General features: G+C 43.4%; 1 protein-coding gene across 1 annotated transcript in view; it reads right to left on the bottom strand.

Annotated features, from left to right (window-relative positions):
• Positions 1–1,997: 1,997 nt before the first annotated feature.
• The window catches only part of LOC124788243 (protein yellow-like), a 34,711-nt gene continuing 16,929 nt past the window's right edge, over positions 1,998–19,779 (bottom strand). The window contains exons 3-6 of the mRNA XM_047255425.1: positions 14,224–14,423; positions 13,093–13,272; positions 4,897–5,214; positions 1,998–2,447 (exon numbers count right to left, since the gene is read on the bottom strand). Of these exons, the coding sequence (XP_047111381.1) occupies positions 2,127–2,447; positions 4,897–5,214; positions 13,093–13,272; positions 14,224–14,423 (1,019 nt within the window). The 3' untranslated portion in view covers positions 1,998–2,126. The remainder of the gene's footprint in view (positions 2,448–4,896; positions 5,215–13,092; positions 13,273–14,223; positions 14,424–19,779) is intronic.

The following is a 19,779-nucleotide window of genomic DNA, read 5'->3' as shown; positions in this document are numbered from 1 at the left end:
GGAGAAAATAAACTGCTGAGTTTTTCATATACCTAAATTCTCTTAATACAGTTGCTTCTTTTTGGAGATGCAAGTCAATATCTTCTTTTACGTCTACATTCTTCTTATTAACATCTTACTGGACACTTTTCTCAGTTAGCTATTCAGAAGGAGTAGTTTGAATGCAACCAGCGAGTAATAACTATCACATGTAGCAGTTCAACCAACACAACATACTGGATGTCTCAGTGTTTGTATCTATTCATTTTTCTATACAACGCTCCATTAGATTCTCGAGGATAAATATTCTTTGTCGAATTGCCCTTTTAGCTAAAGTTTACATTGTTGAAATAGATGTTCTGGCAAAGCTGCACTGTGAAGAGCACCGTACAGTGAGGATAAATTATTAATGACAGTAAGTAATATAATTTACCTCACTTGTCAAGTGGATTTCAAATTATGACATATAATGTTTTTAGACTGCAATAGGCAGGAGAGGGTCACATGTTTGGCTAACTGCTGAACCCTAAGGAAATAGTGCTGATGGTTCAGTCTCTTATCTCAGTGTGCAAAAGAATTTATGGCACAGTACCGACACCTCCTTGAAAACCAATTGAAAACTGCCGCTAATAACTTCAGTGTCTTTCATTGTAATCAACTATGCATTTTTCTTTACAGTAGTATTGTTATTTCGGTTACCTGCCGTGAACAAATGAAGCTGGATAAGAAGTTTGAGCCTGAAAAGATATTTATGAGTGCTACAAAATAAAATTAGGATGGAATACGTTAAAAATAGGAATTGTAAATTGCAAGGTTGGAACTCTGCAATTTTGATAATCGTAACTAGCTTGTGAGACACACCAGGACCTGTGCATGGTGTTCGAGTCGTGAGATATGTTGAACGTTACCCTTCCTGCAGGGTTGCCACAGCATATGTGTTTTCAAAGGTGTTCCCAAAAACAAAAGAACTTTGTACATTTAAGGGAATTTTAGAACATCATGAACATATACCCTAGAGAAACTGGTCAAAAGAGAGCTATCAAAATTTTAAAAAGGAGCAGTAATATCTACAGAAGCATCACAAGAAGAACCACTATAATCATATTCATCAGTAGGACTGACAGTTGATCATAATGCTGTGTTCGACATGCTACCACATAAATCTTTGATAATTTGAACAAAAACGTAAGCTGTATTACATCTGTCAAAGCAAATTTGAGATATATATTGATTTTACTCTTTCTGGGTGCTTCTTCTAAAAAATAAAAATGAAATGTTACAGTGGTATCAGCTGTATGGAAGGAGAAAGAGGATTGCCTCTTCTGCTACACGTGTTCGACAAAAAGTACGTTTAGTGGCTCAGGTCGTAATGTTCACTACTAAGAAAATTTAACCACTGCACTATTCTTTAATACTTAATTGGTCTGTATTCGGAATGATTCAACATCATACCGCTATAAATCGTGACGTTCGACTCTGACACGAGGAATCAACTAGCTTCATTTGGTTGGTGAGATGCCAGCCATTCCTTGTGTCCTAATTGTTTCTATTGTTTTTGTTTTATTAAGACCGAGACTAAAACAGATGCCACCGCAGTTACCATAAAAGACTCCCATTCGAGGGGATAACAGTTCAAATCCCCGCCCTGCCATCGAGATTTTGATTTTTTTTTTGTGATTTCCCTAAGTTGCTTCGGGCAAACAATCGGATGGACGTTATGAAAGGACACAGCCAACATTCTTCCCCCGTCCGAGTTTGTATTCCGTCCTTAGTGGCCTTATCGTCGACAAGACTTGAAGTCCTAGGTTTCTCTCCTTTCTTTGTGGTTCAATGAACACAAAATGACGTAAATTTCCATTTATAACATTTTTATATCATGTGCTTTTAAGTGTAAATGTGAGAGTTAACATTTTAACTCATGATCGTGAGTGATTGTAAATAAAATTAATATGTCACAAAGTAATAAATTTTAATTCGCGTTATTCTGCGTTTTAAAAGTGAATAAATTAATTTCGACCTAAATTTTTGCAGTTTCTGTATTTAATTCTTAGCAATGTTTCATACAGTGGTAATTACATTAGTTAAATCTTGCTGATGCAGTAACTTCCTTCACAAATTCACAAAACAAAAGCAGCTGGTACACAAAACTAACATTCTACATTCTTTATGTCAATATACAAAATCTGGTAGTTGTCCTCAGAGTAGTTGGTCGTATTTGACAGATATGATGTCATTCGATCGCTCATTATATATAATCGTTGTGTTTTGGGATCTATGTTGATGCTGCTGACAAACTGTAGACGTTCTTCGTCTTGAACTATCATGCGGAAGTTCTTTGGATCGTGAGGCTTGCTCGTGTTCCAACAGTAGATGGCCAATTCATCGAGCACAGGGAAGAATAGCAGCTCTCCATTCGGGTCCACCACCATTACTCCACTCTGCCCAGATAATTCTCCTGGCAGATCAACCTGAAACGGGTACACCAGTCTCTATTAGAAAGTTGAGAACAGATGACAGAACAAGACTACCTCTTCCACACATTTCAGAATTTCTTTAGTAATATCCCTTAGTCGCTCTAAATTCTTGGAGCTATATATACCGTCTATGCAACTGAATGAAGGCAGTTTATTTATTGCCAAACGGATTTCGCTTCTTTTATTTGCGATGCATTATCAGTAGCCTGAAATTCAAGTTTCTTTTTGTACATGCAATAAACGTGTTATGTGATAGATATAATATGCTGATATATTACATTTTGTTATGTTTTTTCTTGCTTTTTAGGTTAGAGGCAACTTTTATAGCACAAGTTCCGTATTATAAATGTATCGTGAAGTGTTACTTACGATTTCCAGCTCTATTAACACATGTGTTTAGTCCTGGAGACGTATTTGTTATCTTTCATACTCCAACTGGCTGATTTCTGGCGTTCTTTCATCCACATTCGTCACGTCGCATGTTTCTCTTTCACTTTCCATTTGGTGATAAACCTGTGTGTGTTTTTGATGTGTAGTGTTGCCAACTGTTGTGTGTTTGTCTTTTGTTTGTGTTGGTTTTGACGTTTTTCATTTGTTATGTGTGTGTGTGCTTGTGTATGTATTCTGCCGTGTGTAAATGTATTTTTATAATAAATATGGGCTTGTGTGTGTGTGTGTGTGTGTGTGTGTGTGTGTGTGTGGGTGTATGTGACATGTTTGGTTACACCACATTTTCCATACCGTGAAGAGTATATTCTCAATTGTGTGATTAGATTACCAAATATTTTGTAAACAGAATCGAGTACATTATACAGGACGCTGAGTGTCTCACAGAAACGCTAGTAACTTTAAGCGAGAAAAAGTGCGCGAAAAATTTATCAGAGATGATCAGCAACCTTATAAGACTATACACTGGGAACCAGTTGTATTCATCGAGTTTAGAGGTGGATAACTAGAGTAGATCACATCTTAAAACTATTTAGTGTAAATACTAAGAAACGTTGTGAATAGGGACGATTACGCTATTTTAGTATTAGTTGAGAAGGATGGAAGACAAATTTTTTTGCAAAGGTTCTACGCAAATACAGTACTTTCGTAAAGGAAATCGCGTACAAGAAACTAATGCGACTAAACCTAAGGAAGTGGTCTAGCTGTTGGAGTCGTTACGAAGTGATCTTGAAAACAGAGATCAAGCGAGACTTCAGAGACACGATTTTGGGATCGTAATAGTTCTGTGTAAGCCACATGAAAGTGTAACAAAAATAATGGGGGAACAGAAATGGGAATCCTCGAAGATCACGTAGTCCGCGAGTACCACTGTTATTTCTATTTAGAGAACCTCCGTTCGAAGAAGTGTATGTAGAATAGAAATTATGTCCATACTCATACATAATTATTTCTTTAAATTTCGCGAATAATGTCATAGCTTTCCCCTGAACGGTGACAAAGCCCACAATGTCGGAGCCGTAGTGTGCCTAAAGCTGAATGTAAAACGAATCTACTGTTACCATCGACTGGGGCCCACCATTTACTCCGCTATCCGGCCGCCTGTCAAGTGGCAGAACATAGTCCCTATGCTCCTACTGGCGGACAATAGAAGCCCCGCTTAACTCATAGACGCAGGAAACATGACGTTGCTCCTGGATAATGCATGGTTAATGGAAACTCCATTTCTACAGAAAGCATACAAACAGGTGCAGCCGGTAATGGGCACTTCCACTTACAATGTAAGGCCGTAGCATATGCACGAATCAAAGTTAAGTTCTGCAGTAAACATAAAATGAGGACAGTTTTTGTATTTTAGCACTTTCGTTACGTAAATATTTTGCTCGTAGACTATATTGTTAAATTTGGTAGGTAACAACTTGACAAAAAGTGTCTCCAGATATAGCCAGTTGCGTAGGAATTGTACGATAAACTGTATGGATGAATTCAGTCTCTGCTGACGGCTCAAAAACATTGATTCCTACATTTGTGTTGTGAGTAAAACTGTAATTACTTATTTTCTTAGTGATGTCTAAGGACAAAGTTAGCTCTCCTTTTCACCAAGGATCGCAGATGAGCTGTAAACATTGAGGAAATATCCAGTGGTAAACACTAGTGGAATAACGTTGCATAAAAGTTCTTGTATCTCGATTAATTGGAGTTTCATAGATACCCTGGCAGTAGTAAATGCCTCACCTGTTACGTTCCACATTAAAGGCTGTATACTATAACATCATACACTCTTGCGACAAACGGAAACGCAGTTGCCCAGGAAACGCGTTGGGTGACTCTTAGTATAGTGAACTCGCATAGCTTTATACGTGACCATTATAGTACATTTCTTTGCAGTTCAGAGAAACTGAAGGATACAGAATCTGGGCATCACACGAACATAAGTATTCGCTCCCTGCAGAAGTGTTGCACATACTGTGTGACAGTGGAAGAAAGGTGACGTTACCTGCGTCTTGATGTCCAAAACGTCCCAGTCGCTTGCATCTCGGATGACCTGCTTGTCGACAACGCCCTGGATGTTGCTGGCGAACGCCTGGAAGTAGAGTTTCCCGTCGAAGCTCTCGTCGGCCGTCACTCCAGTGAGGCCGGCCGGCAAGTAGTAGGCAGGCCCTCCCGCTTTGCTGAAGAAGAAGCCAGGATTGGGGTGGAAGTACTGGCTCTGCAGGAATTTGGAGACTCCAGTGTTGAGGTCCGTCACCGACAGTACGTTGCCTCTGGGGTCGGAGCTGTAGGCCGTCAAGCTACCATCTGGACACGCGTCCACCTGAATACGAACTCATGTTTGTGTATGTCCTTTAACACATTGGTCATTTATGTTCTGAAGAAACCACAGTGCTTAAGTTAGACAACTCAGTTGACTGACATTACAATTTACTTAAGTAACAGAAAAGAACTGCAAATTTATTTCAATGAAACAATGTGACTGCACCATGGAATGTTTCCAAAAACTATGTTTGTCTTTCCTTTCAATGTCCATATCATATCAATAGATGAATCCCAGTTCTTACAATTATACGTTCACTCTCTTAACTACCTGACAAGAAAGGAACCTCTTCTACAACATATAACAAACAGTTAAAAGAATAATATGAGAAGAGGCTGAGTTATATTACGATTTATTCCAACTCCAATATTTTGTTTAAATACAGCTAGGTCTGAGAACTGATTTAATGCTGATAGTGGTGTATAAATGTTTTAGGTGGCGGGTAAGTACCATATTTTCAGTCAATTCTAGTATGGAGTGGTGCTTTGCCTATTCAAATTCCGCAGTTCAGTGTTCCAGTGCGCAGCATCTGCTAGACATCTCAGCCTGAATTACTAGTAAACGGTATCTATGGCGCACAAGGCGGACGTCGGTACTGTGGCAATAAGGGCGGCCCTGTGCACGGAGAGTAATATGGGTACTTCTTGTTTGTAATATGCCTGTCAGAACTCAAAATGGGTGATTCCCAGAACCGTGACGCCTCTGCCTTTTGGTGACTTTGGGTGATTTTTTTTGACACTGCATGGTTTTGGGAAACACAGCTCCCACCTGCCAGATACAGATTGTGTAAGAGAAACAAAATAAACCTACTTCAGCTCACTTCTTAGCCCCATGTCCCCTCCACACACACACACACATACACACACACACACACACACACACACACACACACCACATTTTCACTTCTCGAGCATCAGATTGGATTCTTGATCTGCACTTGTATTGCTGTTATGTGTTCACCAGTATTCTCAATGTTAACTCCCCATCATCGACAGTGAATTTAGAAATTGCGAACAAGCTGACAAGTGCTTAGGAATCACGTGGTCAGACTTGAAGACATATACAACTCGGCTATTAAATTCTTTCGAATGAAAGAAATCAGAAATAACGATGATGAGTTGGTTCAAGTGAACAAGAGCAAAAGGGTTACACTGTTTGCTCGCTAGTACCTTGTACTATGAGAGATAATTACCGTATTGCTGCCTATTAGGGACACCCATAACTTCATCCAGAATTGGCTTATAATATTAACGGATGCTGTAGCCCTGTAGCCTACAGAAACTCACAGACATATAAGACGGGGCTAGGGAGACCAATAGTTTCACAACAAGGCCAAGTCGTCACAACCTTAAACAGACTACGTTGTCATTTAGTTGACTTTTCGAGTTTACCACTGTTTTGTGCTGCATACCACTCAGAACTATGTGACAATAATTCCCAGGGTTGCTATCATAGTCATGGAAGAACTGGACTAAGTACTCATTAGGGCCATCAGACCATCTCTTACATCGGGCCAAGGTTCACATGTACAGTACCTTTTCTGCATCGTAGTTACGCAAGAAATACCAATTTTAATAAGACGAGTAGTGTATGACAATTGTATGGTTTGATTGCCTGTGATGACAATGTGAGTAAATAATACTGACTATGAACTAATAAATTTATTACTGACAATTCTTCTACTATTACTGCTGCTTCTGCCACGAATAATGACAGCAGTGATAATAAATACGAAAATAACAACAATATAAGTAGCGATATCAAAATATCTTATTTATGTACTAAACAAATGTTTTCTGATACAGTGATTTCTGTGGAAAGGAAATATAAGGAGACTACATCAGTTAAGAATACAGGGAAGATCTGGTTGGTTGAAACAAGGATTCATAAGGAAGGGTAACGAGTGCATCTAGCGACAATGATAGTTTTCATTGTTGCCTTATGTCATTGAGTGTCTTAAGGAATTTTCTCTGATGGGAATAGGTGTTTCGACCCTGTTATTCCGACAAAGGCATCAGGGTCGAGGAGACATCAGAGTGACAGTGTTTGTGTTGATAGGACAGTAGACGAGACCGACGGGATGGGAATCTCAGCACTTGTCTGCAGGCAGGATCGCTGTGAGTATGATGGTGAAATATAACCAAAGAGTTCAAAATGGTTCAAATGGCTCTGAGCACTATGGGACTCAACATCTTAGGTCATAAGTCCCCTAGAACTTAGAACTACTTAAACCTAGCTAACGTAAGGACATCACAGACACCCATGCCCGAGGCAGGATTCGAACCTGCGACCGTAGCAGTCCCGCGGGTCCGGACTGCAGCGCCAGAACCGCTAGACCACCGCGGCCGGCCCAAAGAGTCGAACATCACTAATATAACAAAAACACAGGCATTGTTCAAGTCGCCATGATCTTTCCTGTCAAATATCTTGGAGAATAACATTGCAGTAATCAATAACTGAAAGTATAAGTGTTCGAATAAGTTTATTTTCCAGGTCAAGAGAGAAGGGCTTTATATGGTTTTGTCGGCCATGAAGAGATGTTGAGGCTTTCTTGCTCTTAAAGCTACGTCCTCATTCCCATTTAGATTTTGTCTTTCATTACTCACAGACTATTTGCTGGGGGGAGATAACTTGGTATTTGTGTATCTTGAAGTTTTCCCGGCGTATTGATTGGTCCATCATATTTCGGGCTTGGAGCCGGATCACGTTGACATCTTGGCACGATATTTCGGCTAACAAACATGCAGCCATCTTCAGGTGAGTACGACACTGAAGATTACTGGTGCGCGTCGTTCTACATACACCGAAAATTGGCGCGGCGGCGCCTGCGCAGTGGAGAAGGCTAATACCGCGCCCCCTATGTAATTTGGCGCTCTTCAGCAGAAGCGGGCCGCGCATGCGTAGTGGTGTACCTACATTTGCGCTATCTGTCGTAAAGCGCCTTCGCGCAGCTGAGGCGCGGTAGTCGAAAGTATAAAATCAGTTTTCGTCAGCCGTCGCACTAGATGCAGACCCATGTCTCTGTGAAGCGATTAAAGAAATTACAGGATCCCATGCTTTATCCATCTGAAAGCCGCCGTCTCGATTAATAAGATCTTCTGCCAATCGTATCTCCACGGACTCGTTGATAATGGATTCCCAAAAAGATCTAGTTGTCGCTAAAATTTTTGTTCCACAATAATCCATGGAGTTTCCCGTCGAAATACAGCGTTCTGCTATTTGTTGGGCTGTAGTAGACGTGTGTGGCGCTCATGCTCCACGCATCTTTCCCGTACTGTGTGAGTAGTTTGGCCAATGTAGGATTTGCCACGTTGATGAGGGATCTTATAAATACCCGCCTTCCTCAGACCCAGATCGTCCTTCACAGAGCCAAGCAAAGCCGATATTTTCGTAGGTGGTCGGAAGATCACTTAATGCTTCTTTAAAATCCTTCCTATTTTAGAGGAGAGGTTACCCACATACGGAAGGAACGCCCTGGACCTGACCACCTCTTCGTCTTCTTTTTCTTGTTTCTCTTTACATTTCTTCTTGTTATAGCTGTGCGGATTTGGCGTGTAGAATATCCAGTCTCCCTGAAGACGGATTGCAAATGTTATAATTCTTTAGGAAGGCTGTCCTTATCAGATACCACATGTGACCGGTGCACCAGAGTACGCAGAAGACCCATGGTTTGTGCAGGGTTGGCCGGCCGCGGTGGCCGTGCGGTTCCAGGCGCTCCAGTCCGGAGCCGCGCTGCTCCTACGGTGGCAGGTTCGAGTCCTGCCTCGGGCATGGGTGTGAGTGATGTCCTTAGGTTAGTTAGGCTTAAGTAGTTCTAAGTTCTAGGGGACTGATGACCACAGCATTTGAGTTCCATAGTGCTCAGAGCCATTTGAACCATTTTGTTGTGCAGGGTGGCGGCAGCTTGTCGCCTGCAAATACAGATCTGTGTGTGTGGGCTTCTGGTAGACGGAGTGCCCCAAAGATCAATCGATTCTACGATTGACAAGGACATCCAAAAACGGCAGACATCTATCTTTTTCGACTTCCTTGGTAAACTGAATATTCTTGTGAATGGAATTCAGATGTTTTAAGAATCCTGCCAGTTTTTCTTTTCCATGGGGCCAAACTACGAATGTGTCATCCACATAACGCCAGAAGACTTTCGATTTAAATTCAGCCGACTCGAGTGCCTTCTCCCCAAAGTCCTCCATAAAAAGGTTTGCTACCAGAGGGGACAAAGGACTGCCAATGGCAACACCGTCAACTTGTTCAAAATATTCATTATTGAATAAGAAATAAGTTGAGGACAGGCAATGATGAAATAATGCTGTTATGTCGGCTTTGAACCTTCTGCTAATGAGTGCCAGTGAATCCATCAGTGGAACCTTAGTAAATAAAGAGACGACATCAAAACTCACTAATAAGTCAGAATTGTGGAGTTGGAGCGACTTCAGTCTACTAATAAAATCGACGGAATTACGAATATGATGTGGACACTTGCCCACATAAGGTCTCAGTAACGAAGACAGATGTGCTAAGTCATAGGTTGGCGCACCGATATTACTGACAATAGGGCGTAATGGTAGTCCCTCTTTATGAATTTTCGGAAGACCATGAAGCCTCAGTGGAACAGAGCTATGCGGTTTCAGTCTTTTAATGACTTCAGGTGGAAGCGTAGAAGAGTTTAACAAAACTGTCGTTTTTCCTTCTACTCTGCTCGTCGGATCCTAGTTGATCTTCCGATATGTGGATTCACCAAGGAGGTTATAAATCTTCTCGTTGTAGATGTTTCGTGGCAAAAGTACCGTCGCATTGCCCTTGTCCGCTCGGAGAACCACGGTGTCGGGATCTTCACGTAGTTTGCGAAGTGCAGCCCTTTCGGTAGAAGAAATGTTGTTCTTCAGAGGAGTCGCTTTCTTAAGTGCACGGCATGTTTCACGCCTGATTTCTTCAGCTGCGTCGCTGGGAAGGGGTCTAACAGCTTCTTCAATAGCACTTATGAAATCCGCGAAAGGTGGAGTCTTAGGTGTAGGAGCGAAGTTAAGTCCTTTTCCGAGTACAGACAGCGTCGCATTGTCCAAAACTCTATCCATGAAATTAACCACGGAGCGTCGAAAAGTGCCTTCTTGCGGCGATGCTGTCGATAGACGTGCAAACTTCGATGACTGCCTAGAAGATGACTTGTTGTGAGCCCAGTCCGCTTTGGCCCAAGTGACTCCGTCAACCCACTCCCAGGTGAAAGAAGGAAGACTGGATGCTATTTCCAAATGAAGGTGATACAGTTGTCTTGAAATCAGATCCAGTTCACGGCGAGCGAAGCAAATCCTCTCCTTTACTAGAGCCAGGCTAGCCTTCCGAGTTATATTCCTGGCGGCGGCGGTCCTGATGAAATGTGTCACTTTGGCAAACTTAGGGATAAAGCCATTGTCCCGACACTTCAATAAAAAACACAGAGCGCTAAGTAATCTTGCTCGTTTGTTGCGTAATTTATCCAAACTCTGGAGGTGTGCTACCATCTCCTCCACGTAAAGGTGTCTGACGTGTATCTTGAAGTTTTCCCGGCGTATTGATTGGTCCATCATATTTCGGGCTTGCAGCCGGATCACGTTGATATCTTGGCACGATATTTCGGCTAACAAACATGCAGCCATCTTCAGGTGAGTACGAGACTGAAGACTACTGGTGCGCGTCGTTCTATATATACCGAAAATTGGCGCGGCGGCGCCTGCGCAGTGGAGAAGGCTAATACCGCGCCCCCTATGTAATTTGGCGCCCTCTGCAGCAGAAGCGGGCCGCGCATGCGTAGTGGTGTACCTACATTTGCGCTATCTGTCGTAAAGCGCCTTCGCGCAGCTGAGGCGCGGTAGTCGAAAGTATAAAATCAATTTTCATCAGCCGTCGCACTAGATGCAGACCAATGTCTCTGTAAAGTGATTAAAGAAATTACAGGATCCCATGCTTTATCCATCTGACGAAACTACTCTGGCCAAACTACTCGCACCGTATGGGAAAGATGCGTGGAGCATGAGCGCCACACACATCTACTACAGCCCAACAAATCGGCCATTGCAGAACACTGTATTTCGACGGGACACTCCATGGATTATTGTGGAACAAAAATTTTTGCGACAACTAGATCTTTTTGGGAATCCATTATCAACGAGTCCATGGAGATACGATTAGCAGAAGATCTTATTAATCGAGACGGCGGCTTTCAGATGGATAAAGCATGGGATCCTGTAATTTCTTTAATCGCTTCACAGAGACATTGGTCTGCATCTAGTGCGACGGCTGACGAAAATTGATTTTGTACTTTCGACTACCGCACCTCAGCTGCGCGAAGGCGCTTTACGACAGATAGCGCAAATGTGGGTACACCACTAGGCATGCGCGGGCCGCTTCTGCTGCAGAGCGCGCCAAACTACATAGGGGGCGCGGTATTAGCCTTCTCCACTGCGCAGGCGCCGCCGCGCCGATTTTCGGTATATATAGAACGACGCGCAGCAGTAATCTTCAGTCTCGTACTCACCTGAAGATGGATGCATGTTTGTTAGCCGAAATATCGTGCCAAGATGTCAACGTGATCCGGCTGCAAGCCCGAAATATGAAGGACCAACTTGGTATTTGTCCCATTTATAGCTATTTATTGTAGGGATTCCCTATGTATTGGACTAATGAGCCTAGAATGATCTATCACTAGCGCTTAGGTTTTGTATTGGTTGAGCTTTAACGCTACATTCTGCTCCCATTTTGATAGTGCACTCGGGTCATTATTGAGATTCTCAGTAGATTTCTTCGGGACTTTTGGTTTTTTGCTTGCAATTGGAGGTCGTCAGCTTACATGTTCTATTTACATTAGGAAAAATTCATCCCACTTCATTGACATACCTGTACAGTGAAAAGAATATAGGGCCGAACCCTAAGGGGCGCCAGCCTCCACTGTGGTTTTAATGGTGCCGGACATGACGCATAGCTGTCGATACTTGAGGTATGAGGGAAGCTTTTCTAAAATTTAGGCTGCTCAGTTTAGCAAGAAAATGCCGAAGTCGACTGTGTCCAAGGCTTCGCTGCAGTCTAAATGCATATGATAGACGCACCTTTTGCTTCCATGGGAAGCTTGAAGTCATCTTTTACCTTTAGTAAGGCAAATAGGCTGCGATGTTTAAGACAACCAGACTGATATTCGTCTGGTAGGTTGGTTGTAGTTAGATTGTTTGTTAGCTGGTGTGGAGAAAAATACAGTAGCGAATCCATAATGTAGTTAAATGCCTTAGGGAGAATAAGGCATTCCTGCTGAATTTATGAAACGTAGCTCTCTTTTATTGACTGAACTATGCTATTTGTTGGAAACAGGGTTACATTCCGTAGAATATGCGCGCTGGTAAGAAGAAAGTAGCAGCACTGTCAAATAGATGTGGAACTGTAATTAAGTGCCTGAACTGCAAAATACGGGAAAAGACACGTTTAAAATTTTATGAGACCATGAGTGTCCTTACTTTACTGAACAAAAATGAGTCATTGGTCAGTAAAAGGTTGTACAAGAACGGATGTAATTAAGGATATTGGTATTAAGAATGAAATAACGATATTGGTATTAAGAATGAAATAACATCTGTTTGCAATGTAGCCGCATGAATACATCAGTAATGTATGTAGGGAAAATTACTTGTCGTAATCATTAGATAGTAATATAAAGAAGGGAGGAGTAGAATAAATCTGTGAAAAGGCTGTGTTTTGGAAAGATGCAGATGGGTAACGCTTGCAATGAAGAAGAACAGTGGGCAGCAAGAGGAAATTTCTAGCGTATAACAAGACTGTAACAGTTTTGTAGCTAGTTCCCACATAGAAAATACTGATTTTTTAATACATATTCTGTCTTTTCCAGTAAATACTCACCCAAAAATAGGTGTACCATGAATCGCAGTATGCGTTCTGGATTTGTACGGACTTGATGATCTCATCTGTTCGCAGGTCGAAGATGACAATTTTTGGTGGACACACGTCTTTGGAAATCGTACACAGGTCCAAAGCACCGTTGTCGAGGGCGTATAGAGTATCATCATCCGCCGATGTTTTCTGAAACAAACGGTCAGTGAAGGAACTCACAGCTGAAAAACGACGACATATCTCCGTAAGAGAATCGTTGATTACTGCTTCGAAGACAAGACTGTCCACGCTGTAAATTAGTATACCTGGTCCTTACCGGGTATATCCTTATGGCTTATCCAATTTGCTCTCTGTGAGTTAAGTAATCGAAACAAAAATGAGAGAAGAAACGATGACGAAGAAAAGTTTTCATTAGCTATTGACTGAAAATGTGATAACGAAAATAATGGACAGTCCTGAAAGGAATTCGAATCACTAGTAAAGAGGAGAACCAAATTCATTTTAAGGTAAAATACAAACTAAGGCAATGACAAAAATAGGAAGAAGTCGACCTATGTATTAGTAAAAGATAAAGTGTCCTACAATGTATTCAAGATTACGCTCGACAACGGTAGCTATTAAGCAATAACGAGAAGACTGGCATAACACGAAGATTATTTCATCATCGGGGGAAATGATTTGATTGTTTATTTATTTATTTACAGAAACATCTTTTCAAATAAAATTAACACCCGCCTTTTACATGTACGCAGATATCGTTGGAGGTGATATATCAATATGAATGTAATTAGCGGCACTCACAATCTTATTATGAATAACATTAATAAGGAAAATACAATAATTATCGTAATTATTACAACATACTCAATTAATATTATGATAAAACAAAATTTCACACTGTAACGTTACAGTAAAATGAACTAAATACTAACAACAAGACAAGGCAGAGCCACTGCAAATAAATTTTTTGTTCGGAACAGAAAAATAATAAAAGTCAGAGACAAAACATAATGAAGGAAGAACATGGGAAATGGAAGAAAAGGAAAAAGGAAATGAGATAAGCATAAAAACGTCGTGAACAGTTCAGCACAGAGGTTGTATCCATTCCTAGCTCCAATTTACATGCCAGAGGAGTCTTACCGTCGTTCTGATGACGTCCACCAACTGTGAGTTGCAGTCGGTGATGGAGTCCTCGGTGGTGTGGTGGATTTCCAGGTTGGGGTAAGGCTTCAGGCGCGGACTCTGCTCTCCGTCATAGGGGATAGTGCTCAGCGTCACCGGGATGCCGCGACGGGCAAGAGGCGTCGTCACGAATATGCGGTTACGCTGGTGATTGTCCACTGCGACACGACGAACATAGGCAGACCATATTGTGTTTTATAATCAGACATCGAAATAGACATTAGCTTCACTGCAGGGCAAAATGACCATAAGGGCGCCTTAAGACACTACGGTTACCCATAGTAGAGTCTATTGTGTATTGAACCGGGGCCTAGAAACGACGGAGAGGCTTCGTCCTGCCGTAGCACTCAGTGGTTCACAATCCCACAACAAGCTACAGCAGTCCACGCACCCCACCGCCACCCTACGTCGAACCCCGGGCTATTGTGCGGTTCGGCCCGCAGTGGAGCCGCACCGGAACGTCTCATACCAGACGAGTGTAGCCCCAATGTTTTTATGGTGGAGTAATTATGGTTAACGCATACGTGGAGACAGTGTTTGAGCAGCAATCGCCGACGTAGTGTAACTGAGGCAGAATAAAGGGAACCAGCCCTCATTATCCGAGGCAGGTGGAAAACAGCCTTAGAAACCATCCACAGGCTGGCCGGCACACCGGACCTCGACACAGGGACCAGCACGCCTCCCCGCTCTGGAAGCAGCGCGTTAGACCGCGCGGATAGCCGGGCGGGCTCATAGTGGAGTACTCGATAAGGTAAATCGGTCCCACTACCTGCTTGTCCGTCTCCCCTCATATCTAGTTCCACGATTAAGTCTTGAAATTGATTACGGAGTGCTATACTTTGGCATACATGAAATAGATATAGTGTGTTAGTCTGTACCAGTTAATACAGAAATGTTTACAAGTAAATAACACAACCATGTATTTAGAAACCAGAAACATTTGTACCAGCAACATACAACATACAATCTGTATCACTTTCATCTCATTCTTTTTTGTAGGAAACACGACAGCGAAGTTACTGATTTTATTGTACTTATTCCACGTGCTTGGCATGACAGCATCATGGGGGAACAAATATGTAATGATAATAAATGTGAGAAATGTATTTGTTACTGGGACTCTTAATTGTCAAGTCATACTTCCAGACCATTTTAGGGTCGTAGCGCCCGCTGGTCGTCATTGCATTCTCCAACTTTCAATCGTCTCCAAAGTCGTTTTTGAGCTATTTGACGGCTCTGATAGCGACAAGCAGCGGCTCCTCGGAAGCGCTGTGGCTCGTCGACCCCTTCGTCCCTGGGGACGCCTTGCATTCACCTAGCTCTTTCCTGAACATTAGAACTTCACACACATTTCCAGTCGGTGATGCTTTATTCACAGTTCTGGTAGAGAAGAACGTGATGTATATTACTATTGTGATAAAGACACCGTAGCTGCCACACGTATTATTAACTCAAACGTTTGTCGTCAACAACAGCATAAATATTGGCAGTGTATCACATATGGTGCGGTTACACACCCAGAAAGACTTTAATGAAATATTGTTTGTCCTCGCGTTTCCTACGAGACCGGTACGCGGCCAGCTGTCACATATTCCTTGATTACAAATATCGTAATGTTACCAATTTAACAGTAACTAGTCGCAAAATCATGTTTTCTTTATGTTTGATCTCTGCTTCAGACAGTGTTACTACACAGGGCACATATTAGTTGAAAGCATCGATTATGGCTGTTAATCAGTTGAAGTCGATTTGGAAAAGTAAATAAAGAAAACATGATTTTGCGACTGGTTGCTGCTTATTTGGTAATTTTATGGTTTACGGTCGCTGCACAACTTGGGAACCACATGGAGCCCACCATTCAGAAATATCGTAATGGTTCGTGAATGTAAACCAGTATTCAGGAGATCCAGCTGTTCAAATGGCCCTGAGCACTATGGGACTTAACTTCTGAGGTCATCAGTCCCCTAGAACTTAGAACTACTTAAACCTAACTAACCTAAGGATATGACACACATCCATGCCCGAGGCAGGATTCGAACTTGCGACCGTAGCGGTCGCGCGGTTCCAGACTGTAGCGCCTAGAACCGCTCGGCCATACCGGTCGGCAGATCCAGCTGTCTTCAAGCATCTAGCCAGTAAGGTTTTTCAGCATTATCGTGACGCTCTTCTGTGACTCAAACAAACTGTTGACCATTCCAACTGCCCTTCATATTATTTGGTGAACATCACCTGTTGACCCTCTTTGGTATGGGTCCGACGCACTAGAGCAACATTCGAGTGCAGGCCGCACGACTCACTTTAAATAACCTTCTTTGTAGTGTGATTGTCTACCAAAGAATTCTACCACCTGCTTTGTGTGCAGCTGTGCCTATGCGATCACACTTTTCAAGCATCTGATCAATGAACACAAGCTTACCACCTATATTGTCTACAAATGTGCTCCTGCGATCATTTAATTTTATTTCCTTACAAACTCTTACACACAGACATTTACGCGTGTTTATTCGTCCAATTGTGGCTTTGATGTTTTCTGCAATATATGCCCATTTCAGTCTAAAACGTAGTATAATATGCTAAATAACGCATCTCCCACAGTTTATATTCGGATGGAGTGAATTGAGATGCTGAAGAAATGTAGTTAGAGTATCAAGTCCATGTGGCCACATCACAAATGTATCATCATATAAACTTCACAATGGAAGTGGGAAAGGATGGTACTTTACGTTTTCTTGATGTTTTGGTACTAAGGAAAGCAGATGTAACCTTGGGACACAGCGTCTACCGCAAGCCAACGCATACAGATGTATACTCCTGGAAATTGAAATAAGAACACCGTGAATTCATTGTCCCAGGAAGGGGAAACTTTATTGACACATTCCTGGGGTCAGATACATCACATGATCACACTGACAGAACCACAGGCACATAGACACAGGCAACAGAGCATGCACAATGTCGGCACTAGTACAGTGTATATCCACCTTTCGCAGCAATGCAGGCTGCTATTCTCCCATGGAGACGATCGTAGAGATGCTGGATGTAGTCCTGTGGAACGGCTTGCCATGCCATTTCCACCTGGCGCCTCAGTTGGACCAGCGTTCGTGCTGGACGTGCAGACCGCGTGAGACGACGCTTCATCCAGTCCCAAACATGCTCAATGGGGGACAGATCCGGAGATCTTGCTGGCCAGGGTAGTTGACTTACACCTTCTAGAGCACGTTGGGTGGCACGGGATACATGCGGACGTGCATTGTCCTGTTGGAACAGCAAGTTCCCTTGCCGGTCTAGGAATGGTAGAACGATGGGTTCGATGACGGTTTGGATGTACCGTGCACTATTCAGTGTCCCCTCGACGATCACCAGTGGTGTACGGCCAGTGTAGGAGATCGCTCCCCACACCATGATGCCGGGTGTTGGCCCTGTGTGCCTCGGTCGTATGCAGTCCTGATTGTGGCGCTCACCTGCACGGCGCCAAACACGCATACGACCATCATTGGCACCAAGGCAGAAGCGACTCTCATCGCTGAAGACGACACGTCTCCATTCGTCCCTCCATTCACGTCTGTCGCGACACCACTGGAGGCGGGCTGCACGATGTTGGGGCGTGAGCGGAAGACGGCCTAACGGTGTGCGGGACCGTAGCCCAGCTTCATAGAGACGATTGCGAATGGTCCTCGCCGATACCCCAGGAGCAACAGTGTCCCTAATTTGCTGGGAAGTGGCGGTGCGGTCCCCTACGGCACTGCGTAGGATCCTACGGTCTTGGCGTGCATCCGTGCGTCGCTGCGGTCCGGTCCCAGGTCGACGGGCACGTGCACCTTCCGCCGACCACTGGCGACAACATCGATGTACTGTGGAGACCTCACGCCCCACGTGTTGAGCAATTCGGCGGTACGTCCACCCGGCCTCCCGCATGCCCACTATACGCCCTCGCTCAAAGTCCGTCAACTGCACATACGTTTCACGTCCACGCTGTCGCGGCATGCTACCAGTGTTAAAGACTGCGATGGAGCTCCGTATGCCACGGCAAACTGGCTGACACTGACGGCGGCGGTGCACAAATGCTGCGCAGCTAGCGCCATTCGACGGCCAACACCGCGGTTCCTGGTGTGTCCGCTGTGCCGTGCGTGTGATCATTGCTTGTACAGCCCTCTCGCAGTGTCCGGAGAAAGTATGGTGGGTCTGACACACCGGTGTCAATGTGTTCTTTTTTCCATTTCCAGGAGTGTATATCTGCAGGCCACAAGCTGCCATCATCCTGCACAAAACGGTAGTGCCTTACGTAAGTTAGTTCATAGAACACATGTGGTATCTGATCATGAAGGCCTGTCGGGTGAAATACAACATTGAAGACAATGTTCCGACTGAACGGTTATTCTGAGAGACAGATACGTAATGCATTCAGGTCCAGGAGAGTTCAGTCTATGGAGCAGAATGAAGATACGAAAACACATACCACTATGGCCTGTTTGACGTATTTTGGTGCCATGTCATTAAGAACCGAAAGAGTCCTCGGAAGATATGGAATTAAATCTGTTTTCCAACCATCTGCAAAACTAAGAAACCTGTTGGGCTCGGTTAAGAATGGCCTTGGCCTGAGGAAATGTGTGTACAGGATTCCTTGTCAATGTGGGGCAGAGTATATAGGCCAGACATGCCGCGCAGTACAAGAACGCTGCGATGAACATCAGCGTCATACACACCTTCGTCAACCTGGAAAGTCAGCTATTGCGGAACACTGTCTGAATACAGGACATCGCATGATTTATGAAAAGACGGAAGTTTTATCTCCGGCACCATATTTCCGGGACTGGGTCACTAAGGGAGCAATACATATCCGTGGTCTAGGGGTAGCGTCTTTGATTCATAATCAAAACGTCTTCGTTCCCGGGTTCGATCCCCGCCGCTGTCTAAATTTTGATAAATAATCAGCATTGGCGGCCGAAGACTTCCGGCATAAGATATCAGCCTCATTCTGCCAACGGCCTTGTCAAAGAGGGCGGAGGAGTGGATAGAGGTTCAGGGCACTCTCTTGTCCTAGGGGTGGGAAATTGCCTCTAAAGGCGGAAGAATCAGCAATGATCAACGACATGAGGATGCAGAAGGCAATGGAAACCACTGCATTAAAGACACGTAACGTGTATCCACAGGACATGTGGCCTGTAATTGAAGAAGTGTCATGATGATCTCTCCATTGGCAAAAGATTCCGGAATAGTCCCCCATTCGGATCTCCGGGAGGGGACTGCCAAGGGGGATGTTAGCATGAGAAAAGATTGAGTAATCAACGAAAGGATAACGTTTTACGAGTCGGGGCGTGGAATGTCAGAAGCCTGAACGTGGTAGGGAAACTAGAAAATCTGAAAAGGGAAATGCAAACGCTCATTCTAGATATAGTAGGGGTCAGTGAAGTGAAGTGGAAGGAAGACAAGGATTTCTGGTCAGATGAGTATCGGTTAATGTCAACAGCAGCAGAAAATGGTATAACAGGTGTAGGATTCGTTATGAATACAAAG

The sequence above is a fragment of the Schistocerca piceifrons genome, chromosome 3 (genome assembly GCF_021461385.2).
Source record: "Schistocerca piceifrons isolate TAMUIC-IGC-003096 chromosome 3, iqSchPice1.1, whole genome shotgun sequence".
In the NCBI taxonomy this organism is placed as follows: Eukaryota; Metazoa; Arthropoda; class Insecta; order Orthoptera; family Acrididae; genus Schistocerca; species Schistocerca piceifrons.
This window is presented reverse-complemented; position numbering and strand designations above follow the sequence as displayed.